The sequence below is a fragment of the Pelmatolapia mariae genome, linkage group LG7 (genome assembly GCF_036321145.2).
Source record: "Pelmatolapia mariae isolate MD_Pm_ZW linkage group LG7, Pm_UMD_F_2, whole genome shotgun sequence".
Lineage (NCBI taxonomy): Eukaryota > Metazoa > Chordata > Actinopteri > Cichliformes > Cichlidae > Pelmatolapia > Pelmatolapia mariae.
Window position 1 is genome coordinate 5,140,664 of NC_086233.1, and position 19,627 is coordinate 5,160,290.

Sequence of the window (19,627 nt, forward strand, 5' to 3'; positions counted from 1 at the left end):
CAGTCATCCAGGTCATCATAGTCTAAGGAGCTTGGAAAGAAAAGCATCTGGACTTCTTTAAGTTTCCTTGAAGATGTTTCACCTCTCATCCGAGATGTTTGTTCACTCGTTCAAACCTTCTTTGTCCAAAATGTGAACATTGCGTCCTTGAAAGAGTGACCTCTGTCCTTTAGATGCAGATGGACATTTTACACATTTTGGAAATTTTTTGTTTCCCCTAAAACCAAGTGTGACATTTCCTGCAGATAAACAGTGGTGTCTGAGGTTAAACCTTCCGTTTTACCTTGCAGGAATATTGCGTGCATTAAATAGTACACTAAATTAACTTCACACATCCTCATTTTTAGTTTCAGGAACCTTGCACGTGCACTTGTTTGGCCCTGTGACTGTTTAGTGAATAAAACCAAACCTAACTCTACATCCTCTTCTTTTATTTCTTTATTGGACTGCATTGGGTTGCTATAGTAACAGGGCTGTCTACTGCAGGAGACAGAAACAGCCCGAACTGTCACTGTTTTGTCACAAGCAAAAGGAGACTTGACTAATTTTTATCTAGTCAAGGATTCACTGCTGAACTGTTAGTGTGCTGGTAGGAGCGTGATATGGACGTGTCCGTGTGTAAGTATGTCTGTCCACTAATGATGTAATCGGTCTTTGTTGCAGAGATACTTCAGTCGGATAGACCCAACCTGAGGAGGACACAGAGCGAGGAGACTCCCAGTACAGCGGGATCACAGGCCAGGTCAGAAAACGCACACAAAGACACACACACTGTGACTGTTTGGGATTTGGGTACAGTTCTCTGGATGCTTCAACAATATTTTAAGAATGGAGTAAAACTATGGTTAACATCCAACTCATTGTGCCGTTACACATGTTGAGTGCGCCTTGGTTGGCAAAAGCATGGAAACCTCTGAGCTTGTGGATTTCAAAGGCTAAAGTGCAAAACAAATTTTAAATTCTTATCAACGTCTTTGCAAAACATCTTTGTTTGCCTTCTGAGAGGTCTTCAGCTCTTTTTTTGATTGTGTTTTAAGCGCACAGTATGCAGTTGGCCTCACTAGCATGTAACTCACCTCCTTTACTTCATCAGGCACATTTTTGATGCATCTGCTTCAGATCCAGCTTGTTTGAAGTTATTTTCACAAAGGATGTTTTGGATGTCCTACCTCAGCTTGATTGGCATAATGTTAGCATCCTCCCAACAGATTACACAGTCTGTCTAACAAAGTCTTTCTAGATGGAAGTCATCAGTTATGAGCAGTCTTGAATTGCCCCCCGATTTCCAAATCGTCTTTATTCTCAATAGTTACCAAAAAACACCAACGACGTTTAAGTTGCACTTCTGCCACCATGTGTGCTATAGGGGGATTCTGGGAAATAGCTCAGTTCAAGACTCTGAATCTTTTTCTACCAACATATGTGGTGGTTAGTTGTGGTTTTCTCCACACAAGAAGGGGGATCATTTATCCCCTTCCCAAATTTTTGCGTTTGCGTCACGGTGTAATAATTCCCACCATCTGGCATCTGCATAAAACGGACTTTGGGTTCCTGGATCTGCACAGCTTGCTGTCATCTAGAGGAAATTTGATATTTTATTTTATTAGGGCACGTCGTGGGATATTGTCAGTTTTGCTGTCCAGCTTCTGAAGAGCTTGGGGTGACACAGCAGGACAGTTGGCCCAAAAGTCTGGGATTTCTTAATTGTCATTACTCCATGACTGTCATAATGAACAGTGACATTTAGGCTCATAAAATTTCTGAATTATAACATGAAATATAACAAGATATACAAAAGGAGGTGCATACACTATAGCCAGCTTTCATTAGAGCTTCTTTATGAGTTATGTGGGGAATACTGTAGACTGTACTGGCATCTCCTGTGGGATATAGTGCATTAGATAAGCTAAAGTTATAGCTTATGTCTAAAAAATTTAATTAAAAAAAATACGAATCAGCTCAATTTTTCTAACAGGCAATAAAACTCCAAAGAGATTCACTTTTCTGGCATATCAGGCAAGCAAAACATCAAATACAAGGCATGATTATCTCCTGTTGAATAGCTGAACACCAGAATAATAGAGTGTATTTATAAAAGCCATCATTTCAGCATTATTCTGTCTTAATGTTTATTTCCAGAAGTCAGATTTTTAAAAGACTTTGTGATTCTTTATAGCCTAACAAACCAAAAATGCCTTTTCAAAAAAAAGGCTTCTTTAATCCCACTGCTTTAGAAAGTCTGCAGACGTTGTGGTACAGTAAGAACAATAATAATAATACAATGCTAAACTTGCCCAACCCGTTTCTAAAAAACTGTTTATGAAAGTCATAAACCCCAGGCATAATTGTAATCAAAATAAATGCAGAAAAGGGTTGAGTGGAGGAAGCCATTGCCAGCACGGTCGACTGAAGCACTTATGCAGAGTGCCAGGAGGTTACCCCCCCCCCCCCCCCCCCCCCCCCCCCCCCCCCCCCCAAGTGTGGTTTCAGACGCAGCTCTCACTGGCTAGAATGGTAGCGAGATAATAAATAGTGGAGCAGGCTGCATTTATTTCCAAGCTTTTCTGCGGGAGTGCATGGGGTCAGATGGTATTTCCCTCTAAACACTGTAGGGGGGCATTAAGCACAGTTCAGCCAAGAGCCTAAACCGCTGCTGTCATGGCGAGGCAGTCAACATCTCTATACTGCATATGAAGAGATGCCACCAACAGACTAGATGAGAGGCTTCTTATGCTGTTCTCAAGTGTTCTCATTGCATGAACATGGTCATAAAAACATGCAGACGTGCACACTGCACTGTTAGTTCTTCTCCTTATTGAGCTGCGTAAACAACTGAACCGAGAATCCGGTCATCTAGAGATCGCCGTCCAGGCTCGGCCCCAGCATTCCTCAGTCCTGGGGGGGCAAGCCTTCGTGCTTTTCTCTTTCTCGTCAGAAAAGCAAAGTTATATTTAGCGTTGGGGAAAATATGATAGTGTTCAGAGAGGAAAAGCAGCTGACACCTCTGCGTGTGTGGTTGAATCATGAGTTGTCATAACAAAGGATATAAAAGGACGAGGTGAATAAAATTCCTTAAATAAAGTAAGTGCAGATGTTGATATGTCTTCTTCTTCTTTTCTTTCTCCCCTTTTCTTTCTCTGTTTTCAGGAGCAACAGGCACTCAGTGGGGGGTTCGCAGGGTGAGTCCCCGGGTGACTCCAGAGGGAGCTCTCTGACAAATGGGGATCTGAGTGAGGAGCAGATCCCCGGACCCGTTGCTCGCCGGCGGTCCTCTAAGAGTCACGGCAGCCCCGGAAACAGCGCAGGTAGCAAAGTCTGCTCACCTCGCCATGGTGTCACGCACAGTTTAAGAACACAGGGTTTTTACATTTATGTGGTTACACTGCTGAGGAAGCTTTTAAAAGGGAGCATCCAAGAAAATAACCACATTACACCACGCTACAGCGAATGGTAGATGTGGCTAAAATAATATTTCAGCTGTTTATTTACAGAAATTTAATCAGCAGCTTTTATATATGCTTCGTATGGAAAATGTTAAATTACAGTTTCCTGCTTTGTTAATGGATTTTCAGCTTTACTTTGTCACAAATAATAGAAATTTTGGACTTAAGGTCAGAAAAACATAAAGGAGATAACGGGAATTCATTTTCTAGATAATACATTTGATAAAAAAAATTATGAGGAGATGAGCTGTAGTGAAAATAATCTGTACACACCCAAAAAGTTTTTATCCACTCCTAAATATGTCACATGACAATTTTAGATATGTGTAGTGTCACACAAGAAGTTCAACACACTAAACAAAATTAAACAAAATTATTAAATTAAGCAACTTATCGAGATGAGCAGGCTGAAAAATGTGCTGAAAGGCTACTGCAGGGGCCTCAATCAATAAAAACATTGTATGTGTGCATCCTTCGGTGATTTTCTCACAGGCAGATAGATTTGTTTTTATTTTGCAGCCTAAGGATCGGCCACTCATTTTGGGGAATTAGAAACACCTTCCAGGTGCAAATGCCAAACGTGAAGCTTGAAATTGTGTTACCGTCTAAAGATTGCCAAAGTTAACATTTAATTTGAAGGTCATTGGAAGCGTTTAATGCCTTTATTTGACAGCACTGGTGGAGAGAAAGGAAATGTGGGAAAAGAGAGTAGCTGAGTAATATACAGCAGATGCTTCAGCTACTTGTAATCAACCAATCAACAGAAAATGTTTGTTTGTCCTTCTTGGTCCCAAATCAGCTCTCATGCAACCATCAGTCCACTCACTCTTAAACCGTAATTTCTTAATTGACTGTAAGAATGCATCACATCATCTTCCCAGCTTTTCTTATGCTTCTTGCTGCCGTGTCTTCTCTCAGATAAGGTTGAGCTGACGTCTAATGGACTGGAGAACAATCGCGGCGTGTCCCGTCACACGCCTCCTCCTTCTTCTCCTTCGGGCAGGTCTCCAGCTGCCAGCAGCAGCAGCAGTAGCCCCTCTCCTGGTCAGCAGGAAGCTCTGGGTCCAGCTGCCTCAGTGGAGCCCAGCTCCAACACCACCTCTAGCACAGAGCAGGCCAGCAACAGCACCACAGAGCCAACCACAGACTCACTCCCAGCAGGGTAAGAGGCAGTGTGTCACAGCATCTCATAGTCAGCCTGTAGTTTGAGCAGCAAACTATAAACTATACGAAAGACTCCCACAGAAACAACGAGAGGAATATTTATTGTTTAAGAAAATGTTAAACACACACTGCTGTATCTACATGTAAAAAAGGCCCGGATCTTTCGTGTAAACTGTGAATGCGTCATAAGTATTTAATTGTGAGAAAGTTGAGTCCTCCCATACTAAAACATTTAATTTCCTTTTCATTCCTCATCCTGTAATAAAATGAAGTCTGCCTTCTATATATATTTTTGCTTCTTGTAGCTTACTTCACCTTTTTCAGTTTTATTACCATATTTGCCTCTGAAACTCTGAACCCAGTCAAATCTTCCAATAGTTTTGTAAGAATCTGTGTAGTGTGTGTATATTTGCAGTTTCAACCTAAAAGTGGGGATTCATTAATAGTTATCAGATGAATAAGCACAGAATGAGATGACTGCCACCAATATGTCAGAAAAGAATATTTTACTGTTAGACTAAAATGGTGTTTCCAGTGTGAGTCGTTTGTTTACAGAGGTAGATGTGAATGATTTTTTTTTATAGAGGATAAAACTTCAGCAACACTTTTTGAGTCAGTGCCCCTAAAAAGCTTAAGTGTGTGGATGGCTGTAGGTGAGCGAGATACATTTAGAGGTTTATTACATTAAGGGACACTCCCTGACTACTTTAAAAACAAAACAAAAAAACCTAAGATGTATTTGGCAGTCTAAGAAAAATCTTGGATATCTTGTTGCTGGAATGTATTCGGTGTGATAGTAAATGAATATTTGTGCGTGCTTGTCTCTTCTCTCTTTGTGCAGCTGGGAGCAGAGGGTGTTGCCTCATGGCAGAGTGTACTACGTTGACCACAACACCAAAACCACAACGTGGGAGAGACCACTGCCACCGGGGTGCGCCCGTAGCACTTTTAAATGTGTTTTCTCCATCAGTGCACTGGTTGTTTAGGGTTAAGTAAAGTTAGGCTAATGCATGTGTTAACATTCCTTTGTGTAAACTAAAGGGCATTCAGTCATCACCTGTCTGAAAATATCCATTTCTTCTGATATCTGTGGCCACTTTTTTAGCTTCACCATCTGACAGTAACGTAAATGGGGAAAAGCAGGATCTGTCCTTAAATAACCATTTATGCCAGATTAATGGTCTGACATTTCTGTCTATTTGGCTACATAGAGAGGAGGATTATGGTAATTACAGAAGATACAGAGGCCCACTTGTGTGCCGTCCTTGCCCAGTGGTAATGACACTTTGCGTAGGTTGAGAGCTGATTGTGTAAAAAGTTGGCTTGTTCAGGAAAAGGAACAACAGCGGAGTTCAGCATGTAGACAAAAAAAAACCCCACCGAAGATAAACAAGTGGAGTTCTGTTCCAGGTTGAAATCATGCCGTACTGTTTCTGTTCCAGGAGGCTCGCACGTCAGCATAGGTAGACATTAAAGGCGCAGTTTGATCTCATTCCCCTGCACCGAACGGTTGAGGATATAAATTTGTGCCAAGCTCTTTAGACAGTTTGCATTAGGTTCAAACTGGACTCGGTTGAAATGCCCTGTGCCACAATGATTTAGGCCGATGCTACTCTAATGCTACATCTGTGTTTTTTGCAGGATAGCATTACACCTCTGTCTCCCAGAGTTTCCTGAAACATCAAAGTCAAAATTACAAAAAAAAGAATGTTTTATCAAGGAAAAAAGTAAAACTTAAAGCAAAACTGGCCAAAAGAGAATGGAGTTTATTATGACTAAACAGCAGTGGAGTGTGTGAGTCAGCAGTGTCGACGATGGAAAAGCAAGCAGAGGTGTTGTGGGACAGAAGGAAATGAGAGACGCTTTATTGTTCTGAGGCCCTTGTGAAGCACATCAGCTGACTGGCTGCTAAAGTTGACAGCGTTCTGTTGAAACGAGCCAAAACAGCCTCTGAGTTGGTGGGAGGGGCATCTGACCCCTGTGAGCTCTGATTGCAGCAATTCCATTGAAGTGAACTTGCCACAAGAATTTCAGTTCTGGGTGGACTGTGACTTTAAAATTAAAGCTGAACATATAAAGTTCCCTCCCAGTCTTGGTTTCTGCCCGATCAAAGCTTCTTGTTTTATTAAGAGCACGTTATATGTTCTCTGGCATAAACACACACATTGCACTGTAACTGTGCCTAACACTGCAGCTTGATCGTAGTGCTTGTGTGCTGAGCCATCGTAACGAGAACACCGTTTCTCCCTCTTCTGGAGTACAGTGTTCTGCCAGAGTTCAGCCCATTTACGACATTTTTACTTGGAGTGAGTATTGATTGATTTTCAGAGCGTTTGACTGGGTGACAGAGAGAAAGAGAGGCTGTTTTTAGGAAAAGGTTGCCCCCCCCAAACCTCCACCTCCTTCTCAGATTTTCCATACAAGGAACGAGAGCGTGGGGGCCCAGAGAACAAAAGTCCTTTCTTCGTGCCACATGTACTTCCATCCACCACTGTGCTGGCAGATGGCCGTTGTGGCCCTTCAGAGGATCAATTAGCAAGCTAATACTGCGCTAACGCTCCAGATGTACACATCAGGAGCTGTTTAGAGGATGAAGGGGGTGGGGTTGGGGTAGTTAGGCAATAGTGTTTTTTAAAGAATGAAAGCAATCCAAAGCCAGACTGAGGAGAGCTTCTCACATTGTTCTTCATCATATCATTTGCAGGGTTTGTGAGCAGTAACACGTCACAAGCTCAACCGCTCCAGTTTTGAAGCTGCATTATGTTGTACTCTTCTTTTTTTTCCCGTGCAACGTGTTGGACCTCTTGCAGCTTTTTTTGTTTGCGGTTTTTAAAAAATTTCTTTAGAACAAACAGACTAAACTGAAAAGCTTTTGTTTATATCCAGTATAGCATTTCAAAACATCAAATGATTACATCTTGACTAAAATGGTTAGAGCTAAGAAGAAGTACAGCATGCCAGACCAAAGTGTAGCCGTGAGTTCCACTTAAAAAGTCAGTCTGAAAAACTTAACAAAGCCTTAAGCAGTAATCAGATCTGTGGCTGTGTTACTGAGCAACAGTATTTTTTTCTTTGATGCTAAACAAACCAGAGTTCAGATTGAAGCTATCATGACAGAGCCCGACCTGAAGCTTTAATCTCACTCTGTCCTCCACGGGAAACCCATGTGAGATTACCTTTTCTGTCCTGTTTTTATGACTTTCCACTGTTTGTTGGTTAACGATATACCTAAAGGTATAAATTCCTGCATTTTAATTCTGTTCAGTTTACTTCTTTTGAATTAAATTTTATTTATAATGTACAAAATCACAACAACAGTCATCTGAAGGTGCTACATCCCCCTATAAGCAAGCACTTGGTGACAATGGGAAGGAAAAACTCTCTTTTAGAAGAAACCTCCAGCAGGGAGGGGCGGCCAACTGTTGTGACCGTTTGGGGGTGAGGTGAGAAAGAAGGAACGAAGCCACGCTGTGGAAGAGAGATGATTAATAATAACTAAGATTCAATACAAAGAGGTATATAAACACATTGTGAGTGAAGAAGAAACACAGTGCATCATGGGAAGCCCCCAGTAGCTTAGGTGTATTCCAGCATAACTAAGGGAGGATTCAGGGATCACCTGATCCAGCCCTAACTATATGCTTTATCAGAATGTAAAGTTTGAAGCCTAATCTTAAAAGTAGAGAGGGTGTCTGTCTTCCAGATCTATACTGGAAGCTGGTTCTCCAGAAGAGGGGCCTGAAAGCTGAAGGCTCTGCCTCCCATTCTGTTTTTAAATATCCTAAAAATCACAAGTAAGCTTGCAGTCTGAGAGCGAAGTGCTCTAATTGATTGATACGGTACTATAAGGTCTTTGAGATATGACGCAGCCTGATTAGTCATCACCTTAAGTGATGAAAAGGATTTTGAGTTTGGTTCTGGTTCTAACAGGGAGCAAATGAAGAGAATCTAATATGGGAGAAATAAGGTCTCTCTTAACTTTAAGTTTTAAAACTGAAAACTATTAAGATATTCTGGAAAAATTATGACTAAAGAGGATATTCTAGACTTCCTTTAAAGGCCAGATGAGATACATAATCTCTGCAGTGTGTTCTGGATCTACTTCAGGGTCTCCTCCCAGTCATACACCCCCCCCCCCCCCCCCCCCCCCCGAAAAAAAAACCTTCCAAAAGGATGCATCAAGGTGGCATCCCAGTCCCATTCCAATGCCTGAACCACCTTAGCTTTGGCCTTTTGATATAAGGAGCAGCGGCTCCAGGCTGTCTGCACTCCTCACACTAACTCTGAGTCCACCCTACAGAAGACATCATCTCAGCTGCTTGAAGATGCAACTAACCCTTTCTACTTAGAGCATAACCCAAAATGGAATTGACACTGAATGCTCATATTGTTTACCTAATGTTATTTTTTTTCATTATTACCTTTTTTTTCCCACCAATAATTCAGCATTTTAAGTAACTCAAGCACAGACATGAGACGGAGCTAATAAGTGTTGCTTTTGATTGCCACGGTTATAAATAATGATTGAACTGTTCAAACGAAGCTCAACACTGTACTGTATGATCTGAACATGGTGATGGGACTGTAGTCTACAAATTCCAAGAAATACACAGAGTAGATAGTTAATGACATGGTACCATAACTGGTACAGAGCGTCAGAGACAGATAGCCCAACTGAGGAGAGACTCAGACGGGCCTCTGTGGGCTCTGGGATTTTCCTCGGCTCCAGTAAATAACAAGCCAGCGCTAATATCAGAGAGGGAGCAGAGTTTTCTTGTGCATTTTAAAGAAAGTTCAGAGGCATCGTGGTCAGACAGACTGTCCCTCCACCAAATAACTCGCTGTGTTTGCAGTCATCTGTGTTACTGAAGTGTCCTTGAGAAAGAGACTTCTCTGCCGTGGCTGTCACATGATCCTCCTGGTTTGTCTGTGTTTACATTCATGCACTGCGTCACCCATCAGTATCATATAAAATATCATATCAAGTTCTTAGAGAGCTCAGCAGTGTTGGGAGAGTTATTAAATATTATATATGTAATAGTAATTTATCTAATTAAACACCCTATTGGATCGCTTACTTTCATTGTATTTGTTACCGTTTTTTAGTTACTAACTTTTGAACATAGTGCTGCTTTTTGGTCATTAGAACCACAAAGCCTGACTTAAAAAAGGATTTGAACTGTACTTTTTCCCCCATCATTAACAATTTAACAAGTAGATGGGAAATTATTATTTCCGGCATTAAAACTAATTATTTCCACTTACCTTGATCTAACTATGCATGTTGATTTTCAAGAAGATTTTTTGTCCTTGATGAGAAATGTGTAATGTGTGTCTTTGTCCTAAGGTGCAACCAAGTCCAGGATCTTCTGTTGCATATCTTTTATTTTCTTCCATCTCACTGTGAGCTTGTTCTGCTGGGCACTAAAGGCTTAAATACCCAACAGATGAAAATTATTACCATTTTGTGTTATATAAATATGCAGGCATCCAATAAAACATGATGCAGCAAGTAAACTCTTAGCCTCAGTTGGTAAACTAAATCTTCCATGCAGTTCTCCTCCTGCAGCCTGAATGTGAGTTTGCATATATGCTTCAGTGCAACAAAACTGAGCCTGTTTAGAGACTCAGTTTTGGAGCGAGTGGTCCTGGACTTTAGACAAACTGAAAGGCAGCGGCTCCAGTCATACTGATTCTGTGTGAGCCAGCTACACTGCTTGTATTATGCTGATTTCAATCAGTCGTTAAGTAGCAGTTGTGCTGTTCTCCAAATATATGAAAGGTAAAAAGAAAAAATGTAGCAAGACAAGAGTGGAGGTGTGGTACTGCTGTGCACGACTATTTATTTTCTATCTGAGGCTGTCTGTGTGCATTTGGATTTTTTTAAGCTGGTCTGTATCTGCAGTGAGTGTTTTTAGCCTTCGGAAGTCGATGCTGTTTTCTCTTTACCAAATTTTGTTGAACTTAAGTCAGAGATACAAGAATAGCAGCAGAGCAGCAGTCGGTCCTGGTGAGCCTGGGGAGCTGGTTTGTGTGTGTTGGGGAGGGGGGCTTTGTTCATGTGTTTGTCCTCTGTGGGTCTATTCTTTGTGTGTTTGTCTTTAAGTAGACTGTCACTATCTCAGTCCAAGTCCAGACCTCCTGTCTCAGGGGAAGAATAGCATGCACATAAACAACTGAGCACTCACATGAAGGACATGGTTAGTCTCAGTCAGAAACCTGACATATTCCATTGTTTTTACTCATCATGCGTAATGCCAGGCGTCGGCTTAAGGAGAATAAACTACTTGATATTTCAGGCTAAGCTAAAGTGATAACGTACTAAAACAAAATTCAGCTAGCTTCAGTCTCTGTCTCTTACAGCTGATTTTTAGGTGATTTACTGGAGCACTAATCCAAAGCAAGATTGAGACTTTGGAATAATCTTAAAACATCCTTAAAAAGGAAGCATTAAACAGTTTTCCATCAGAAACATTCCTTATGCCTCTATTCCCTCTTTTCCTTTCCTGAATCCTACTCTCTATCTGCCTCCTCACTGTTTTCCTTCCTTTTCTCGTCTGTTTCTCTTTCCTCGTCTCCATAAATAAGTACCATTGCTATCAGCAGCTTTTCGATGCAACCACCCACTCTTGAAGCGATTAATAAAATCTTGTTGAAAGCCACAGCGCCCGTTGCTGCCCCGACTAACCCTTTCTGCGTCCCCCCTTGCAGCTGGGAGAAACGAGTGGACCAGCGGGGCAGGTTCTACTATGTGGACCACAACACCAGAACCACCACGTGGCAGAGGCCTACAGCCGAGTCTGTGCGAAACTACCAGCAGTGGCAGAGCCAGCGCAGCCAGCTGCAGGGCGCCATGCACCAGTTCAGCCAGCGCTTCCTCTACCAGGTACCACAGGGTTTTAGTGGTTTCCAGCATGCAGTACACTGGCCTTTAAGGAGCCCAGTCAAAGATGTTTTTGAATACTTTAAAAATGTTGGAACAGTTGGAAAATAACCCCACTAGTAGCATATATCCATTTAAGCTACAGTGTTGCAAGTTGAGAACAAATAACCTTGGTGGTTAAAGCCCTTAAATGTTTACAACAGACTCTTGTTATCTCTCTGATGCATAAACCTATGTGGTGACAGCGTTTCCAGATAACCCCAAGCATCTACTTACATATTCTGGGTTATTTTTCTGGCAGTGTTGGTCAATGCTTTGAGCCAAACCATAAACGTGTGTCTGTCCATCCAACTCCTCATAAATCTATCTCAACAGCTGATCATCTGATCGCCTTTAAACTTGCTGGTTAAACTGTTTAGGACTTAAACGAAGTGCACTGGTGAGCGGTTCTCAGTTTTTTTCCTGCAATGAGTACTGTATGCGCCACTCTGTCCGCGGGACAGGGGCCACACGCACACAGACTTTACCGTATTCCCAGATTTCGTAACCCTAAATTTACACAGTATTTAGGGCTTTGCAGGCATGTGTAGATACATATCCCCTTTTTAAACCTGGAACTTTATTATTTCTTATTATGTGAATTGTTGCAACCAAAGATACCCAGGGTTAAATTCTTTATGAACATGCACTACACTAGTGAGGTTGCAAAAATCTCTGGGTCTCTTCCACAGTGTGTTCTGCCCCTCGCTGAGCCCGATTCTTCCTGTTAAAAGGGAGTTTTTCCTTCCCGCTGTTGCTGAGTGCAAATCCAAGGAGGTCATTTGGTTATTAGAGTTTTCTCTGTTTCATTGTAGGGCCTTTACTTTACAGTATAAACCACCTTGAGGCAAATGCTGTTGTAAATTTGCATTATATAAATACAACTGAAATGAATTGAAAAGTGGCTATAAATTGGTCAAGTGCTGAGACGAGAGGGAACGCGGTACTGTATCTTGGTATGTCTGAATAAAGCTATGTATTAATGTAATAGCCACCTAGTCTCAGTAAAGCTGTCTCTTTGTGTCATTTAGACACAGCTATCCTCCCCCATTCTGGCAGGTTTGAAATAGAGGAAAATAAAGTTGGTTAAAAACACCAGACTTTTGAGGCTGAAGATTCCATGTTTTGGAAAAGCCGTCCTTCATCTAGACTGAGAAGACGGTGAAATTCTTGAATTTGGCACAAAACGTTTGCTTTGTTTAGATTTGGACATCACTGTCACGCAGGCACCATGAGACTAATGTCTGTATGATTTGAGTAAGTCGAGCAGTCTGAAGGCGTCGTCTGCGGGGGGTTAGAGATGATATTTGAGACTTGTTTATAGTATTTTTCCAGCGCAGCCAGTTGATGTTTGGCCGCGCTTCTGACAATCACAATCTTCTCCATGAAGCAGTCAAGGTCAGATTGCAGCCAGACAGTAAAAACTAATGGGGCTAAAACAACAGAGCCTTCTCAATGGACCATTAGTAAAAAAACGCCTTAAAACTCTTATAGGCTTCTATAAAAACACCCCGCCCTGCACTCCCCGTGCTGGTGTTTCAGTTTTTATGAAATCTGTGTGTTCGTCTCAGTCTTTCTGTTTTACTCTGTCTGCTTGTGGCGGGTTATTTTATATGCTTCCAGCTGCCTGGTTCCTTTGTCGTGTTTGTCGTCTTTGAAACAACCTTCACTTGTTTTTTATCAGCTTGTCCTTTTGCTCCAGTCATTTTTTAAATGCTCTCATCATCTTTCAGCTCTTTTATCCATCAGTGAGTCCCTCCCTTTTTATACTTGTTTCACTCATTGTTGATTTCACGATGGACAGTATCTGTTTGACATGATCAGAGTTTGAACTTGAAGGCAAAACATTTAATGGAAAACACTGTCAAATTTAGCTTTGGTCTTCATTGTGGCTTGTATTTTTACTGACTTCTTGTCTACACACGTTAATTACTTTGGACTGCTGCAGTTGTTAGGGATGCATTGATGTGTTATGTTGATCAGATCACTCTGAAATCTCCAAAAAGAATGGCACGATCTCCTCATTTGACTTTTATACATAGCATAGACGAAGCAACAGCAAACAGTAGGTAGGTTGGAGATACTTCCCAGCTGCTGCATCAGCAGTTTTCTTTGTTTCTATGTTTGCAAAGGTTTTCAACTAAACTGAAATCAGCAGCCGAGTGAACTGGCACGATTGATCATCTCAAAGACGATCCTTCATCTGTGGTCTTCTTATGATTACATAGCATAATGTTGTTATCAGGTGTGCACTTGGAATGAGAGCAGAGAGAGGAGAAATTAGCATGATCATAAACTACAGCCTGTGTAGTAAAGGCTCTAATACTGAGCTGAAATGAGAGAAGTGCTTATAAAGAAGGCGAATTATTATTTTGTTTGCCATATTGTTTATTTGGTCCTGTTCTCAGGTGCTAATTTAATTTTAATTTAATTCATTTAACACTGATATTGGATTCATGTTCTCTATCAGCAGATATGCATAGACAGGGTGTCCGTATCAAATGGAAACAGTCCTCTTTTGATTACATCACCAGTCTTTCCTTTTATTTTACTTTTTTTCACATTCTCATATAAGATGAAAGCTATATCAGTGTTTGTTATCTCGATCTGATACTGAATGCTGTCAGATTTATTCTCCACAATCCTGTTACAATGGTGGATGGCTGTATTATACATGGTCAAAGTCTATGTGAAAGTAATCCCTTTGTCTCAAAGCCCTGACTTTAGAAAGAGGATATCCCTAATACAGATGAGGACCAAATTTTTTAATTATTTTTTTTTTTTAAAGAGCAGTGGATTTTAACATACCATTTCTAAATATCTTATTTTTCTTTAGAAAGCATAAATTATTTAAATTTGCACACAACAACAGAATTATTTTGGAAAAAATCAAAAATGACCAGGATTATTAGACATTTTTATTGAACCACAGCACAAATCACTGCTGTCCAATGATGTGCTTTGACTTTGTAATGCTCAAAGCTTGTAAAATCAAGTTAAAGCCTGACACCTATTTTACACACAGTATAAAAACCTTTGAGCTGTCACTCGAGCACATCCTGCCAAAAACAAAATAGGGGGCGTGTGTAAGACTACAACAAACGACTTCAAGCTGTTATCCAGCGAAGAGGATACACATCTGACTATTTAGCATCAGGGAGGCTAATAATTTAATTAATTTAGGTTTTTTTGATTTTGTGAAATCATTTTATTTTTATGTAAAATAAAGTAAAATAATGAAAGCGGTGTTTGGAAAAGCTACGTTAAAAATCCCTTGCTCTGTTTAACAGTACTTGGGAAATCAAATTTTCATACAGGGGGTAATAGTTTTGTCATCTGTATCAGTTGTAGCTATGGGGACAGAAGCCCCACCCACCTGCTCCTCATACTTTTTAATTGCGAGGGACAGCCAATCAGATTAAAGGGTTAAAGGGAGGGGGAAATGCAGCTAGAATAGTTTGAAGCTCCAGTGTACGATAAATGAACATTATTAAAGATTATTATATGCTCAGGTAGAGTTCAAGAATAAATATATAAAGGAGGAAATGAGCAGTGTTGTTCACGCAAACTAGTGAATTTAAAGGTGGATTCGTGGTTTGCTGATGATTGGATGTTGTCTGCGTCACCTGTTATCTTCAGCACAGACGTCCTCTTCGTCTTAGCTAATCAGTGCAACAGTGCAGTGTTTTGGCTTTTTAATTTGTGCACAAATTTTTTTTTTCTTTTTCTAATAAACCTCAAATTCACTTTTTCTCCCTGACCTTTGTCTTGTTGTGACATTTGAATTTCCCAGTAAAGCGTATGTCTGTGTCAACACGATCAGCGTCTTCAATGAGGCATCGTCTGAGAACAGACGCCACTTCTTCACCCGAGCCTGGCCCCGATACTCGATGATGTGAAGAATATTTTCAATCAGGTCCTTGAGCAGACTAAGCAGAGGCTGACTAATGGCCAACTTAACCCGTATGTAAACATTTCCAGTGATGTCAGATTGTATAAGTAACGTAAAAATAGTTGAAAAAACAAAAACAAAGTTATAAGCAGTGTCACTATTCATTCAGGTTTTTAATGTCCGCACAGAAAGGTTCAGTTCGAGCTGGAAACTTTTTCTTTCCTCGCCCCTCCCTTCCTCCCTCTCTCCTTCCGAGTGTGTGAGAAAACCCAAGAGTCAGGTCTGCCCTCCGTGTTGATAGTACACTGCTCTGTCTTGGAATGCCCACACTGCTGATAGCAGCGACTATTTATGGTCCCACTGTGTGTGAACAAGGAACACACACACAAACTCGTCATAGTTTTCCTGTGAACACAGCCACATGTTCTGCTGCCCGGCTCACACTCTCACCATGACTCCTCCAGAGGTTTCTTCCATTTTTTTCCCCCAATTACAGGGTTTTTTTGTTTGTGGTGGAACTTTACTGGTAAGCCTGTAAAGTCCCATTAGTCAAGTTTGCAATATTGGTGATGATATTGTGATATGGAGCTATATGACCTTGTCATGCAGTCATGTGCTCCTCCTCTGTGTGTGTTGGTGCAGATGTGTTCACAGAGCTGTAATGTTGAGGTCAGGTGCCACATTTCTTCTCTGAAGCACATGACAACTAAAGAGAGCCAAGGGGCCAGTCGCCCTCTTAAATGGACCATGCCGCTGCAATGAGGCTGTGCACACACACTCAAAAACATGGACTGTCTAAAGCTCCATAAACACAGGCACCAAAGCAATCATGCACTGAGTGTTGTAAAGGAGTTGGACGCTCGAATACTGAAACTTTTCAGCTGCTTACTGATGGTTTTGTGTGTCTGCCTTTTTTTTTTAGAGTGGGAAGTGAGAAGATTTTGTTGGTAGTGACTATAGGACACACTTTGAACAGAATGCTTGAGATTTTAAGGTTAGCTGCTTTTGTGGTATCTGCCACTTGGGCACTTTTTAACATCACATTACTGCACGGTATTGTGCAAAAGTCTTGAGAACATGGAAAATAGGTACAACGATTTAACATCTGCAAACATACATGGAGCTACAATATATATGTGTGAAAAATAAAGCCTGTACAACTGTAACAAGTTTCAAAGTCAATATTTGGTGTGACCCTCTTTATCCTTGAACAGTCTGACCTCTCTGAGGCAGCTTTCTTGTAATTTCTTGAAGTAGTCTTCAGGAATAGTGCTCCAAGGTTCTTGAAGGACATTGAAATTTCTTATTTGGATGTTGGCTGATTTTTTTTCTTAAATTCTCTGTGAGCATGATCCCACACTGCTTCACTAATATTGAGGTCCGGGCTCTGGGGAGGCCAGCCCATGACTGATAGTGTTCCACTGTGTGTCTTTCTACCGAGGTTTGCTTTAACAGCATTGACAGTGTGTTTGGGATTATTTTCATGCAATAAAATGAAGGTGATATTAATCTGAAGCCTTTCCAAATGATATAGCATGGCGGGTCAAAATCTGACTGTACCTTTCTGTGTTCACAGTTCCACCAATTTTCACAAGATCTCCAACACCGCTGGGTTAAACGCAGCCCCAATCCATGACAGAGCACCCACTGATCTTTACAGATGTTTTTGAACACACTCACGGAAAAAATCAGACGTCACTGTCCCCACATGCCAGGGCAGCGCAGTTCTGTAGTAGAAGAGTTGACGAGGAAGCGGTCCACCTTTGCCAGTTGGGTTGTAGAGGGCAGTCTTTTTCTAGCTCTCTTTACAGTGATGTGAAAAAAAACAAACAGCTTTTAAACTTTCAGTTTTCAGTGAGATCTTCACATCGTTCAAATGGCAAAGAGTTTTTACTTGGTGGTACAAGAGGATTAATCCCAACCAGCTTTGCCCCAAGAGTCTGCAACAAATGCAAAAAGATATTTTAAAAAATAGCTTTGTCATTTTTTTCACTCAAATGTGAATATTTTGTGCGCTTTTTATTATCACATGACTGTAAAAACAATTGTATATCTCTTTGAGCAGATTTTACCTTCGTGATATTTTAGCCACAAAGCAGTTAGGAGGGAAAATAACTGTCACATTAATGTGGAATGAAAATAATGATTGCAGCTGCAGTCCTCGCAGTGATAGAGGTTCCAAATGTGTGTTTGGCAAGTAATTGCTGCTCGTTAGAAGCCCCAGTGAGAGAAGGCTCGCAGTCATTAACTGCTGTTTTCCGGCCCTCCCCCATTTCTGCCTTTCCTTTTTATTTACCTCTACTCTTTCCTTTAACCCCTCCCCAATCTTTCTGTCGCCTCTCCAGAATCCCCCCAATCTCCCGTTTCCCTCTCCAAAATCCCCGTTTTCTGCTTCGCCTCAAAAATATCTGTAGTTTTATCTCGACTCGTTTCAGATAACCTCCCCCTTTCTTACCCTCTTCATTCTCAGCTCTCACATCACTCATTCACTCGCTCCCCCTCACCTTCCCTCAGAGGCCTTCCTCCCTCCCTCGTTTCCCCCTTGCCCTCTAACTTTTGGCCCATTCTGGCTGCAACAAGGACTCCTTAACAGCTTTACCTGAATCAGCCCTGTGTTTTATCACTTGAACAGAAAACTCACACAGTCCACATGACTGGATGTGACGTCGACTTCTGTTTACACTCAGTTCGTCATAGAGCACTTTTATAACAGGAAAGGAACAATGAACAGAGCCTATAAAACTGCACTCATGCTGGTCTTTATATCATTGTGAATTTATTCATGGAAATTAGAAGATTTAAACCAATTAGGAACTTACTGTGTGCTGTCAAATTGAGTCTTTAAGCCCTCATGGCAGTTTTCATAAGAGCTAGTGCTGTATCCTTGCAATTTCCAAAGACATTTTGGCCAATAATCTCGTTCAGAAAAAGAAGTCTTCTCAGCTTGACAACATTGTTTAGAACTAGTAATAAAAAGTAATAAAGTAATGCACTTCTTCACTTATTCACATCACTTGTTCATCAGCAACAGTGTTTCACTTTCAAGCAGAAACTTTCTTGTTTTGCTGCTTTCCTTCATCATTTGTGAAGTTAACATGTGGTTGTAGACTTGACTAGACAACACAAATAGATGTGACATTATAGTAGGTTAGTGTGTAATATGCTTCATAATTTTTGGAATTTAAGTCAAGTTAAAAGTCAATTAATTGAGAAAATCATTCAAATATTTTTGGGAAAATTTTAAATAATTAGTTTCCACACTATGTACACCATTTAAAATCACAGAGTGACAACAACGTGTTTGTATCTGTTACCTATAATAACGACAACACCTCAAGTGTTGTCGATGCAGACAGTGGTCTGCCATACATCACAGTATCAGTTTATTATTGTAGGGTCTTTACCATACAATATAAAGTGCCTTGAGACAACTGGTGCTGTGATTTGGTGCGATAAGAATAGAGCTGAATTGAACTGAAGACTATCCTTTAGAAGGAAAAGAGCAGCAAGTAAGTATAAATGTTTGTCCATTTTTGGCTGCTTCACGGGGCAGTAGCCGTTTAAGCTACCTAAACTACCAGACCTCCCTGTCCCTAGCCACCTCCTTCAGCTCTTCTTCAGGGGCACCAGTGTCCCAAGCCTGGGTCCTGGCTCTACTCTGAGGTCTCCTTCTATTTGGTCATACCCAAAACACCTTAATTTGCTCTTTTCCATGTGGAGGAGTAGAACCTCTTCTGTGAACCTCTGAGAATCCCTCCATGAATCACGCCTTTATCGTGTTAAAGGAGTTTGCGGGCTTTGGTGATGCCAGCAGGTGTCACTTTGCCCCTGGTAGCGTCTCCCAAGGCAGATTGGTCCCGGGTGAGGGGCTGGCCTAAGGTCAAAGCGACCTCTGAAACAATGGACCATGTTTATCAGAGGCCTACCCTGGATCCAGGGGTGGGGCAGGTGCTGGTTGGCGAGCCTCTGGGGCCCTCAGCCTGAATGAGCCACATAGGCCAGCCCTCCCGTGGATTGTTCAGCCACAGTGTGGGCAGTGTGGATCAGGAGGTAGTGAAAGGCAGAGGGCTTAAAACCGGCTCCTGGGACATGTTTGACATATGTCTTTGTTTGTTTGTTTATAATTCCATTTTAGTCAGTTATTAAGGTTTCCTGATGAGCTTTCCCTCGCTGTCTCCCACTGAGTCTCTTCCTGTTTCAATACGG

The 19,627-nt window shown here is 41.3% G+C and overlaps 1 protein-coding gene across 2 annotated transcripts in view; it reads left to right on the plus strand.

Moving 5' to 3' along the window:
* wwp2 (WW domain containing E3 ubiquitin protein ligase 2) overlaps window positions 1-19,627 on the plus strand; it is a 60,890-nt gene that overhangs the window by 22,666 nt on the left and 18,597 nt on the right. For both annotated transcript variants that reach the window (XM_063477632.1, XM_063477633.1), the window contains exons 6-10: window positions 664-742; window positions 3,148-3,305; window positions 4,362-4,605; window positions 5,449-5,538; window positions 11,319-11,493. In XM_063477632.1, the coding sequence (XP_063333702.1) occupies window positions 664-742; window positions 3,148-3,305; window positions 4,362-4,605; window positions 5,449-5,538; window positions 11,319-11,493 (746 nt within the window). The remainder of the gene's footprint in view (window positions 1-663; window positions 743-3,147; window positions 3,306-4,361; window positions 4,606-5,448; window positions 5,539-11,318; window positions 11,494-19,627) is intronic.